At 51.1% G+C, this 13,098-nt stretch overlaps 1 protein-coding gene across 2 annotated transcripts in view; it reads left to right on the forward strand.

Annotated features, from left to right (window-relative positions):
• The first annotated feature begins 395 nt into the window (after positions 1-395).
• FAM20A (FAM20A golgi associated secretory pathway pseudokinase) overlaps positions 396-13,098 on the forward strand; it is a 49,335-nt gene continuing 36,632 nt past the window's right edge. Inside the window, exons 1-2 of one of the 2 annotated variants that reach the window (XM_077853677.1) lie at positions 535-731; positions 957-1,045. In XM_077853677.1, coding sequence (XP_077709803.1) covers positions 642-731; positions 957-1,045 — 179 coding nt within the window. In that variant the 5' untranslated portion in view covers positions 535-641. Of the gene's footprint in view, positions 1,046-13,098 lie in introns of both variants that reach the window. The other variant, XM_077853676.1, reaches the window with a different exon arrangement.

The raw sequence follows: 13,098 nt of genomic DNA on the forward strand, positions 1-13,098 counted from the left end.
GCGGCCCGGGTGACAAGGTGCAGGGGCAGAGCCCGCAGCGGCCCCGGGAGTTGGCTGGCGAGCTTGCGCCAGAGGCAGGTGCCAGCTGCGAGTGGGCGGAGGGGCGGGCGCGGGGCCAGGCGGGGGAGGCCCGGCGTCACCTCTGCCTCTAGGAGTCGGGCGCGCAGCAGAGCTCGCCCGGAGCCGCCGGGGGGCACGGGCGTCCCCGCCACCCGCAGGAGGAGCCGCGGCCGCGGTCGCCGCCGCCGCCCAGCGACAGCATCCTCTGGACAGACGCCCCAGGCTCCGCGGCCGCCTCCCCCCGCCCGCTCCCCGCGCTCCCGCCCCCCGCCGCCCGAGCGCCCGCGGGGGGGCAGCCGGCACCCGCGCCCCCGGCCCTTCCCTGCGGCGGGCTCCTGGCGGGCGGCGCGGGGACAGGACACCAGGTGCGGGAGGCAGGGCCCGGGAGGCACCGGCCCGGGGTCTCCCCTCCGCGCGGAGAAGGGACGCCCGCCAACGCCGCGAGCACCCCCCAGCCCCGCGCCGCGGGTCCCCGGGTTCAGGGGCGACACCCCTCAAAGGGGGCACGGCGCGACCCCGGCCGGCCCTCTGCGCCCGGCGCCCTCCCGGGTCCCCGGAGACGCGCGCGCCCCGGCGGGGCCATGCCCGGGCTGCGCCGGGACCGCCTGCTGACCCTGCTGCTGCTGGGCGCGCTGCTCTCCGCCGACCTCTACTTCCACCTCTGGCCCCAGGTGCGGCGCCAGCTGCGGCCCCGGGAGCACCCGCCCGGCTGCCCGTGCGCCCGCCGCGCCGCGACCCCCGCCCCGGCCCCGGCCCCGGCCCCGGCGCCCGCCTCCCCGGCCCCCCGCGCGGCCGCGCGCAACTTCTCCCGAGCGGGGCCCGGGACCGAGCGGCGGGGCGGCCGCGGCTCCAAGCTGCAGGCCCTCTTCGCCCACCCGCTGTACCGCGACCCGCAGGAGCCGCCGCTGCTCGGGCCGGAGGACCCGCTCCTGGCCAGCCAGGAGGCGCTGCGGTACTACCGGAGGAAGGTGGCCCGCTGGAACAGGTGAGGACCCCGCCGCGCCCGGTCCCCACCCCGGCCCCGGCCCGGCCCCGGCCCGGCCCCGGCCCCCACCAGCCGCCGCGCACCGCAGCGTTCAGCCCCGAGCGCATCTCAGCGGGAGAAAAAGTTTCTGTGCCGGTAGCACCGCCAAGAACTGCCCCGGCCTCCCCTCCCCTCCCCCCCCCCCGGAGCCCCTAATCCACTCCTTGGCCCCACTTCTGTTCCCGGCGCCGCTGCCCCCTCCCCTTTCTCCTTGTCCCCACGTGGGACCTGGGTGGTTGCGGAGCGCGTTCCCAAACAGCCCAGCTCCAGAGCCGGTTTCAGTTCCGCACTTAGCTTTGGACCTGGGTGCCTTCCAGAAAGCAATGCTACTCCCCTGGAAACCCAGCTCATTCTCTTGACTTACTCCTCTGCCCAGGTCAGAGATCACAGGAGGTCAGCTGGGGCAGAGAGAGTAAGTCGTTCCTACCCCCGCCCCCCCCCCCCCCCCCCCCCGTTCTATTTAAACCGTGGCTGTCCCCCTGGTCGATGCTCTAACTTTGAAGGTGGTTTTAGTTAGTGTTGTGGTAATTGGGGCTGATTTGGAGCTGACGATTGATGCTTTCACAGAGGAGATAAAAATCCACCTGGGAATTTTTAAGATCCAAAGCAAAATGTAGAGGGGGGGAGGGTGGAGGGGGGGGGGGCAGAAAAAGACCCAATCTATTTAGGATTCAATGAAGAAGCTATCTTGGTAAAAAGGGTGGGAAGGGAGGTGCTTTGGAGAGGAGGGAATAGTCAATACTGATATTCCCCAGCGAATGACAGAGACCTTCACATGAGCTAGAATTCTGTTTTGAAGTACAGACTTGTCTAAATATCACTCACATCCAGAGTTCATTTTGCACCACACCCATCACTTTTCTTAATAATACAAGAGATTTCAAAATGAGATGTCATCGGATGGTTTTAGAGTCCCTGCGGAGGATGGGTAGACCATAAATCTCGGTGGAGACTCAGTGCTAGCCCAGTTTAACTGTTTGCTCATTCTTCTGCAGTCCTGAGACCGGCTGTGGCTTGAGAGAGGGAGGACTTTGGGGGGGGGGGGGGAAGGGTGGAAATGGGGAGCTATTGGCTGAACTCACTGTGGTGGATTTCGGTTGCAGCTCGGTGGCCGATGGCTTTAAGTTAGAAAGGAGGTGGCTCTCCAGTGCATTGCTAATTGCGTGGGATAACAAGGCAGTTTGGGACGGCTTCTCAGACGCTGTCATTTTCAGCATTACCTTGATTTCACCAATAACACGGGCGTCGGGATCAATGGACTAGGAAGTTTTGCCCTTAGAAAATTGTCTGTGCGTCTGTTGAAGGTTCGAGAATGAGGGGACTGTGGAGCAAAGTCACTTGCTTTTGTAAATGTAGATCAGCATTCACGCATTCACATTTCTGCGGCCTTCAACTTCTTAAGGTTACCTTGGTCCTGAAGGAAAGTCCGGGGGGGATTGTTTTGCCAGAAAAGCAAAAATCTTTCTCACCAGCGTGTCCTACAGTCGATCTTGAGCTTGATTTCTGCACCATTATGTGTCACAAAAACCCATGTTACTACCCAGAAATGATTTTGGTCGTTTCACAGAGGGTCAGTGGGGGCTGCTCACGTTGCTGTGTTCAGAGGCCACAGCGTAGTTTCGCGCGGTTGGTTGACTGTGACAGTTGTGATATTGTATTTTCCTCTTCCTTTGGATACTTGAGGTCCCGAGTGAGGTTTCGGGGCTGTAACAGGCGAGTAAGCTGCGCTCTCAAGTGTTGAAACTTGACCGACGCAGAGAACACCTACCCCCACCCCACCTGTATGGCGAACGTCAGCAGGATGATGCTACCTAGCGTAGGCGTAGGCGTTGTTACCTATGTCAGGGTTAAAGACGGAACGTGGAAGACTCATTAGCCAGTGTGAATGTGAATCACGCCCAGGGTTCTATGGTCAGAGGTAAGTCACTCGTTACCTGAAGCGAGGTGGTGCCCTGGTGAATATTCAGCGCAGGGAGGCATCGATGAAACCCACACATCTGCCACTATGTGCTACTGCGGCTACTCTGGGCCAGGGAAGCCTCCAGAGTTCTGTGCGGACAAATAATTAGAACCGACAGCAAAGGAAGAAATAGGGAATGACCTTACTAATTGTGTATCTCTTGCACGGACGAGCCCTCCTTGTTTGCAGCCACAACCCAGCCAGTGTTGAAAAACTAGACATTTATACACCTATACGGTTGCCATCATGCCAATAATTACCTAACGTTAAGTGTTATCGAAAATAATTGTAGCGGCAAGCCATCGGCCCCACCAGGGGAGTTTCAGGGAGTGAGCTAAGCCAAATCAGCATTCTTCACCACTCGCCCAGAAGAGACCATCAATTTGAGTAATTTTTTTTTTTAACCACCACACTAATAAGTAATGGTTTGAAGTCGGAAGGTGGCTTTCTACAACGTGAGCTCGTGACCAATAAAAGGTAGGTAATGACCTAGTTTCTCCCCCCACCCCCACCCCAGCACATTCCTTTCTGATTTCAGTGCAAGATGGAGCTTGGACATTGATTTGGGACATTTCTGGTTTGGGATCAATATTTGCTCATTGTAGGTCCATGTTGGGCGAAGTTGAAATGCGAAAGATGCATCGTGTGTCGTGTGGACTGTCTTGTGCTGTCTGACACTCGGCCACGTCTGCGAACTTCCCTCAACCCACTGTTTTTCCCTCGCATCCTCTTCCTTCCTCCCTCAAGACGTAACCAAGTGTGGCACCGTCCGAGTTAAAAATGCAATCAGGGAAGTGTTTCTGTCAGGTTGTTGGTCGCTGATCGCAGCGAGCGAGACAACGCCAGGCTCCATCAGGCGTGATGACATGTGTGGCACCTGTCTTGAATAGTGAAAAGGAGACAGCAGAAGGAGCGAGGGGAGGGTGTAGACTGCAGGACTTCAGGCCATAAACCAACCAGCCAGATGAGGCCAGATGAGGCCTTTTCCTTTCAAAGTAAACATGGAAAGCAGGGGCTTACCGGGGGCACAGGTAGCTGCTCACCTTGTTGCTATTCTCTGCCTCCTAGAGGCTGGGCTTCCTGGGTTTGTGGGCTGGGTTTCTTCTCTGCCCACAGGCCGCCCAACATCTGTCCTTTGACATGTCAGAAGTGGTCCAGCTTGGCCTGGCCCTTTGCCCTCTTATCTTTCGTTGGCTCCTCTGTAACCCTCTGGTCTTGATAGGCAAGGTCAAACAGGGTCATCCCCCCTGGTGTCGAAACTCCAGCAGCTAGCACACACACGCGAGTCCCCTACTCTTTGCTTTTCTTCCTTGACATTTCCTCGGGTATCAGGAAGGTTGTATTTTCCTACAATTATAGCTTCAACATTTCTCAGGAGCATGTATGTGTGTGTATCTGTGTTTTTCCCACCAGCCCAGAGACAGGAAGCACCTGTCTTTCCCTCTCCTCCTACCTCCTTGCTGTCACCGAAAGCAAGCCGAGCCCTGAGTTGCTCTTTGAAAATCACAGCAAAGAGACTGGGCAGCTTTTCAAAAGTGACAGTTGTTTAAGGGGAGTAAATTGGCTCAAGTTTTTTCCGGGGAAGCTTTGAGAAGATCCAGCAGCAGAGGCAGGGATAGGAGGGGTGGGGGGCAGTGGAGAAGTTGCGGGAGAGATGAAAAAGAAGTCAGCTGGAAACGAGAACTGTCTGGTCTGTGAGGTTCTGAAGGCAAAGCTTCTTCCCACCATGGCATCTGTGGAATGAACAATACAATCTCTTTCTTCTCACCCCCTCCGTCTCCCTGCACCTGTACCTCTTTGTCTCTTTCCTGTTGGTCCCGTGCTGGCCCCAGACCATGTGGAGCATAGACTGGGAGCAAGTAGTTCAGCTCACAAGGCAGATCAGTGTCCAGGTTCTCCCTCCTGGATGGAGGCCACTTGCCTTTCTCCCAGAGTCACCAGGGCCTTGGCCCCTTGTCGGATTCTTTGGCCCGGGATGCTAGGCTAAGAAAGGAAATGGCCTCCTTCAATCTGCAGATGGACCTTGACCAGACCCATGTGTGCTTAGCAGAGGGAGTGGGAATCCTAACTCCCATTTTTCTCTTCCAATTAGAGCTTTGCTTGGCTGATCTGGGAAGAGCTATTATTTTAGCGGTTTCTACATCCCTGGACTTGTAGCTGGAAGAAACCTCTGCACTCTTCTCTGAGCCACAACTCCAAACAGATGGTTTCTGAGAGGATTAATCCAGAGGCCTTTGGGGGGCCCTTCTTCTCTGTCATTCCAGAACCCAGTCTTTACCACCGTTATTGCAGCAAAGACTTACATCAGGGAGGGTAGTAGTGATGTCCATCCAAGGAAGACAGGCACTTCCTATGTCCAGTGATATCAAAACGAAGTCCCACGGCCAAGCACTGGAGGCATGTTTGTCAATGGTTCCCTTAGTCCCAACCCCAAACACCTCCTTTCATCATCCAAAGTTCTCAACAGTCCTGGGAACTCAACTGGCTAATTATTTGCATGCAAATCCCCCTACCAGAAACATGCTTGACCTGGTCCAGGTACCTCCCATACATTTGCTAACTTGGGCTTTATAGTTTCCTTAGAAGTAGGGGCATGTGGTAGACAAAATTCCAAGATGGCCCCATTAGATTCCCAGCCCTGTGTACACACACCTTCTCCTCATTATTCAACCAAATTCTAACCGAGGTACTGCTGTAAAGGGATCTTACAGATGTCATTAAACTCCCAGATGAGTTGACCTTGAGATAGAGACATTATCCAGGTATGTCTGACCTAATCACAGGGGCTTTTAATTTTATTTTTTATTTTTTTAAGATTTTATTGATTTATTCATGAGAGACACACAGAGGGGGCAGAGACATAGGCAGAGGGAGAAGCAGGCTCCCCATAAGGAACGTGATGTGGGACTCAATCCCAGAACCCCAGGATGGTGCCCTGAGCTGAGGCAGATGTTCAACCACTGAGCCACCCAGATACCCCTCACAGGAGCCCTTTAAAGGGGAGGAGTTTGGGGGTGCCTGGGTGGCTTAGTTGGTTGAGTGTTCAACTCAGTTCATGATCTTGGGGTCCTAGGATTGAGCTCCATGCTCAGCAGGGAATCCGCTTGAGGATTCTCTCTCTCTCCCTCTCCCTCCACCATTCCTCTTGCTGGGGCACACACTCTCAGTCTCTAAAATAAATAAATAAATCTTTAAAAAAGAAAAAAGCGGGATCCCTGGGTGGCGCAGCGGTTTAGCGCCTGCCTTTGGCCCAGGGCGCGATCCGGGAGACCCGGGATCGAACCCCACGTCGGGCTCCCGGTGCATGGAGCCTGCTTCTCCCTCTGCCTGTGTCTCTGCCTCTCTCTCTCTCTCTCTCTCTGTGACTATCATAAATAAATAAATAATTTTTTTAAAAACTTAAAAAAAAAGAAAAAAGAAAAAAGCAAGGAGTTTTCTCCAGCTGATGGAAGAAAAGGAATTCATAGATTCAAAGAATGATAAAGATCTGATGGACCATTGCTGACTGGAAGATGGGGAGGGCCACGTGGCAAAGGACACTCAGGAGTTAAGACTGTCCCTTAGGCGACGCCAGCAGGGAAACAGGGACATCAGTCCCACAACCACAAGGATATGATTCTGCCAACAGCAAGAATGAGCTCGGAAGTAGATTTTTCCCCCGAGTCTCTGGACAAGAACTCAACCTGGTCGACAGCTGGACATCACCCTTGCAAAGCTGGTGCGGAGAGCACAGCTGTGCTGCGCTGGCCTTCTGGCCTCCAAATTCTGTGAGCTAACAGATGGGTGTGACTTTACGCCACTAGGTTTGTAGTAGTTTGTTACACAGCAATAGCAAAATACAGTGCTTCTGTTTATTTCATTTCACAGAGGATACTGGGGACAAGAAGGTTGCATAACTTGCCTTCCGAGGTCAGGCAACTAGCAAACCACAGGCAGGCTTTGAACCCAGAGGGTCTGGCTCCAGAATGCATGCCCTAACCATCAGCTCCACCACTGTGCATCCTTTGAGGTCCACAGGCCCTCTTTCCCTCTTCTGGAAAGGCTTTCCTAACTACCTCCACCCACTCTGGTCCCTCCCTGACTGTATGCATCCTCTCCATATAATACCATATTATTTTTTATGACTGGACACCATCCAGTTTCATGGTGGCTGTGTGAAGCTCCCTGTGAGAATGACTGGCCACTTGCTCCTGGCATGAAAAGCCCCCAGATAGCCCATGGTCACATTAATATATCTGCTTCATGGTTTCCCATGGGGTGGGGGCGGGGGGAGCCAGAGTAAATATCCATGAAACAAATAATTGGGAACAGACAACATCAGGATTTGGGGGCTGTTAGTAAATGGCTTGTTATCTCCTATGAAAAAAAAGCCTCAAACTAAAACAATCCCAACTGTAAAATCACCCCACTGAAGGGGTGATTTCTACTCCTCCCTCTGAAGGTCTAAGACAAAAACCACCCTACTTAGACATTCTGAAATCCGAATCTGGGGTGGGTGTTCTCTTCAAATAAAATAAATTAAATTAAATAAATAAATAAAATAAATAAAAATCTTAAATAAAATAATAAAATAAATAAATAAAAAATAAATCTTAAATAAAATAAGCTTAAATAAAATCAATTTGGAAAAAAAAAAAAAAAAAAGAAAGCCCTGAAGGAAAGTTGAGAAGGTGTCAAGTGCCAGGAAGAGGGAATTTCCTTAGCTTCCTGCACTTTCTGAGGAAGAGCAGCCAAGAAGTTTGCATGAAAGCAAGTGGGAAACACAGAGATCCTAACTTCGCCAGAGCAATCCCTGTGCTGCCCCCTTGGCAGATGCTGACCTGTGTTTTTCTTGTGATTATTCATTAAGCGGGAGGCTGACAAGAGCCTGTGGGTTCTGCTGAAGTAGGCTTGCATGTGGCCGAAAGCCCAGTGGGGATACCATTCTCAACAGCTGCCACTTGAGTGGAACAGAAGTTACCAGGCAGAGGAGCATCTGTGAACCTGTTGTTACAGGCAGGCACACACATCTATGCCTGATGAAAACCACAGCGAGGAGAAAACAAAAAAAAGGGGGTGGGAGGGGGAGCTTAGCTCTGTCACTTGGCAGCGTGTCCTATGGTTGAAATGTGAAATCAGGACAGACGGGAGTTTGAGTGCCGTGGCGATGCTGGCATCCAGGACTTCCAAGGCCAGGCACCAGGGGCGGCCAGTGGAATCTGGCTTGGGCAACAGACCACGCTAAGAATCAGAAAAAGGTCTAATTTATTGGATCCCCTAATAACAGACCAGTTCCATTTGGGAAGCCGCAGGGAAGCAGAGAATGGTGGAGGAGAAGCCAAGGACCTGTAATAAAATTCAGCAAACTATGGAGAGTAAAAGAGAAACTTGAGAAGCGTTGGCAGCGGGGACCCAGGGACTGAGAAGCTGGCCCGGGAAGAGGTGGAATTTTAGAAAACTTGGAAGACATGGGCGGGTTAGAAAAGATCTCGGCTGGCAGAAGGAAACCAGGGCTGTCTGGCCCTGGGAAGCCAAGCACCGCGCTCAGCTAGCAAACCTGCCATCAGAGCCTGGGCAAGCTTGGTGGGTCCCAGGGAAATCTGTCCGATGATGCTGACCCAAATGGAATCTGCATGCTGGGACAAAGGGTCTCTCCTGGCCCGCTCCAGTGACCCGCAGGGCCTCTGTCTCATCAGTCCAAATGGGAGTTTGCTATCTCTGACTCATTTTCTTCCCTGGCTGAATAGTTGCAAATCCTGTAGGAACCGTGCATTTATCTGCACTTCACAGCTCAGCTCGTGTTTTTCAGCTCTGATGCAAGAATGATGCTCAACCAGGAGCGGCTTTTTGTGCAGTCAGAGGCACAAGGCAGAGACCAACCACAGCTTCACAATCAAATCAAGCCCCTTATCAACCACGGGTCCGTCGCGGGGCATCTTTCACAGGCTCATTGGACCCCACTGAGTTCAAGTGATGAGGTCTGTACTTAAATGTGATGCCCCCCCAAAAAAGTGATGCCAAATTTGCATCCTGAGCATATGCTTATTTCCCCCAAGAAATAGCTTATTAGTTCCAAAAAGTATACTTTGGTTTCAAGTGACAGAAACCCAGCTCAGAGTAACGCGGGCCAGAGGAGGACATGCGGGGACTCCAGGAACCAAAACTCAGTAAAGGGCAGCTGTCCTTTCTGTCTTCCTAGTTTCAATCCCCCCCCCCCCCCCCCCCCCACTGCAGAGTCAAGTCCCTGCAGCCCTAGGGCCGGAGGGATAAACGGGTTTCTCCCAAGTTCAAAAAGAAAGATTCTGAGCTGAGATGCTGATTGACCCGGTCTGAGAAAACAGGGGGGCCAAACAGGGCTCTGATGGGTTCACCCTTGAAGGGGCGGCCCACCCCTCAACCAATCACAGATGCCAGGGGGCGGAGCCATTGGAGACTTCTTTCTGGGCAGGTGGCTCAGGATGGGGAAGAGCAGTCCTGGAAGTGGGGGGGCTTGGTGGACGGACAGCCTGCGGGGATCCTGGAGGAACTGCCCTGACTAGTGATGCTAGAACATTTCTCAGCTTAAGCCTAGGGCACTTTCTGACTCCTGTAGACACTGTTCTGGAGTTTTAAGACTTTTTTTTTTTTTATTGGCATTTTTTTTTATTGGAGTTCAATTTGCCAACATATAGCATAACACCCAGTGCTTATCCCATCAAGTGTAATTAAGACTTTTTAAAACGAAATTCAAGGGTGCCTGGGTGGCTCAGGTAGTTGAATGTCTACCTTTGGCTCAGGTCATGATTCCAGGGTCCCGGGATGGATCCCCACATCAGGCTCCACGCTCAGTGGGAAGTCTGCATCTCCCTCTCCCTCTCCCTCTGCTCCTCACCCCCACTTGGTCCTCTCTCTCTCTCTCTCTGTCAAACAAAGTCTTTAAAAAAATAAAAATAAAAAATAATAGCAAATTCATTGATAACACATTCCTAGCATGTGCACACTTTTTACACCAACCACTAAAATCCTCTCAAGAAGACAAGCAGCTTTATGTATTGGGGCTTACATCAACTTTACTCCCTTCCCGGGAGAGTCCAAAGAAGAAACTGATGTGGACACAGCTCATTCACAGGCTCATTCATGTCTCTGTCTCCTGAGAAGAGATTCCACTTGGAGCCAAGGTGCCTGTCCTCAGGCCTACGTTCCTTAGGAAATGAAGAGGGGAGTTTGTGGTCCCCTCAAGGCTCCCTGCCACCCTGTTTTGCAAGCATGGCACATCTTTGACCAACGTTTCTGCTTCAAAGTCTACCAGAGCGAAAATATGGGATAGTCATTTTCCAAGTGCGCTCCATGAACTTCCAGGGTGTTGGGAGGCACTTCTCAGGTCCTGCAGATGATTAATTTTCACCTTGAAAGAGTGTACTTTAAGATGATTTTGATGCAATATGAGAAAGCTCACACCCGATTGTGTTATGCACATGGCAGCACACTGAGCCTCTAGCAGGTAATTTATGCGGACAGATGGCTTCTCCTCTCTCTGTTTAACTGAGAAGTATCCTGAGATTGCAAGGTGAGCTGTTAAAAACTCCCTCCCGTCCCAACTACTTATGTGTGTTTATCAGAATTTTTTGTACTCTACTACCAAAACAATGTGTGGAAATTAATCAGGTACTGAAATTAGACTGTCTTCCATTACCCCCAATTTTGGATGCTTGAGTTCATAATCCTGTTATCCCTCTCATTCTTACTGATTAGCTTTTAAAAATAAGTTTACACATTTTACCCCATAAATTAGGTTCATAATGACAAATTATAAATTTTGTTTATTCGATACATTGGAGGCTCTGTGTAAGATTTCTTTTGTAAGGGAGGTTCCACTTCTAGAAAATTTTTGAAAACCACTGATTTGGAATTTGTGGAAATAGAATAAACATCTTTTCTTCTTTTCTCTAAAATCAGTGTGCCTAGAACCCAAATCCCGTGCCCCTCCCCGAGCTGTTCGCAGTAAGGAGAGCATAGCAGTCGCTCTCTAAATGACCACGCCCCCCATCATGGCTTTGCCAATGCTTCTGGCTACTTGAGCATAAGAGAACATCTTTTAGAGCTTGTATACTGTTTGCTTTTGCTGCACAATGAATCATTCCAAAATATAGTGACTTAAAACAAGAACCATTAAAAAAAGAAAAGGAAAAGAAAAAGAACCATTTATTAGCTCATGATTCTGCAAGTCAGCAATCTGGGCTGGGCTCAGCTGAGTGTTCTTCTGGCCTCTGCTGGGATCACTGAGACATCTGTGCTTCACTGCTACATAAGCTCTGCTCATCTTGGATGTACCTTCTCCCATAAGGTCCCGTGTCTGGGATCCTGGCTGAGATGATGATCGTGGCTCTCCATGCCCTGGTATCCCCCAGTCAGCTAATCCAGGCTTCATCACATGGTGGTAGCAGTTTACCAAGAGAGAATAGTCCCTTAGGTCCTGGCCAGAACCTGCTAAATGTAACTTCTGCTACATTTTATTGGCCAAGATAGATCAAAGGCCATGTGGGTGGGATGCCTGGGTGGCCTAGTGCTTGAGCGCCTGCCTCTGGCTCAGGGCATGATCCCAGAGTCCTGAGATCAAGTCCCGCATCAGGGTTCCCGTGAGGAGTCTGCTTCTCCCTCTGCCTATGTCTCTGCCTCTCTCTCTGTGTGTGTCTCTCACGAATAAATAAATAAAAATCTTTAAAAAAAAAAAAAAAAAGGCCATGTGGGGAGACTCAGTCTCCTGGCCATCAAAGAGGAGGAGGTCTAGTAACTTAGTACTGTTCCACTGCATAAAGGCTCAGAGGAAGTCCCCATCACTTAGCTGTGGCAAGAGCCTGCCCCATAGGTCAGTGACAAAGAAATCTAGCATAACCCTTCAAAAATTGAAAGAAGTTGTTATGGACTGAGTTGTGTTCCCACAAACTTCATTTGTGCAAGTTCTAACCTGAAGTACACCTCAAAATGTGACTGTAGTTGAAGACTAGATAATTACCATTAAGGTGAAATGAAGTCACAAGGGTGGGGCCTTAATCTGCTATGACTGGTGCCCTTGAAAGAAGAGGGAGAGACACCAGGGATACCTCTGCACAGAGGGAAGTCCAGGTGAGGACACAGGGAGAAGACAGCCACCCTCTAGCCCTAGAGACAGGCCTTAGGAGAAACCAAGCCTGTTGACACCTTGATCTTTGACTTCTAGCCTCCGGAACCATGAGAAATAGACTTCTATTGCTTAAGCCACACCAGTATGTGGTATGTTGTTACGGCAGCCTGAGCAGACTAATCTAGAGGCTAAGTGATGGGGAATGGTTATGACTAATCTGCTGGTTTAGGCCTGGCTCCCCCTCAGCTCCTGGGGCACAGGTAAAATCATCTGTGAAATGGTCCCCTCCTCTTGGTGCAGTTCTTCCAGCTTCATGAGGCCTCTGGGCCTCCCTTCTCAACCCCCTGAGAACTCCGTCACGCCCAGACAAGACAGCCTCAATCCCTTCCTTTGGGCCAAGTGTTTGTTTAGCTCTTCATTCAGTCTCTCTTTAATCTACCCATTTATGGATAGACTTGAAGTTCCTCCTTCCCTTGGAGACCATTTCTGAGGTCCGAGGCTGATGCTTGGCTGTGTCCCTGCATCCGTCCCACAATGGTCCTAGCCTTCCCCAAGGCCACAGATGCTCTGATCGAATGGGTCCAGGACACAGCAGTTCACAAAGTGTTTAAAACTTGTTTTGTACATTTGTATTTATTTTAAAAATATTTTATTTATTTATTCATGAGAGAGACACAGAGAAAGGTAGAGACAAAGGCAGAGGGAGAAGCAGGCTCCCCGCAGGGAGCCCAATGCAGGATTCAGTCCCAGGACCCTGGGATCACAAATTGACCCGAAGGAAGATGCTCAACCACTGAGCCACCCGAAGGAAGATGCTCAACCACTGAGCCACCCGGGTGCCCCTGTTTTGTAAATTTTTAAGCACTTCCTTTCATATGAACCAACATAATAATTAGAACAATGATGAAGATTGGTTTTCATTTATCAGGTGTATTAAAAGCCTGTATTTTATAAGCAAATTTCCAAAGACCATTA

This window comes from Canis aureus, chromosome 16 (assembly GCF_053574225.1).
Source record: "Canis aureus isolate CA01 chromosome 16, VMU_Caureus_v.1.0, whole genome shotgun sequence".
Lineage (NCBI taxonomy): Eukaryota > Metazoa > Chordata > Mammalia > Carnivora > Canidae > Canis > Canis aureus.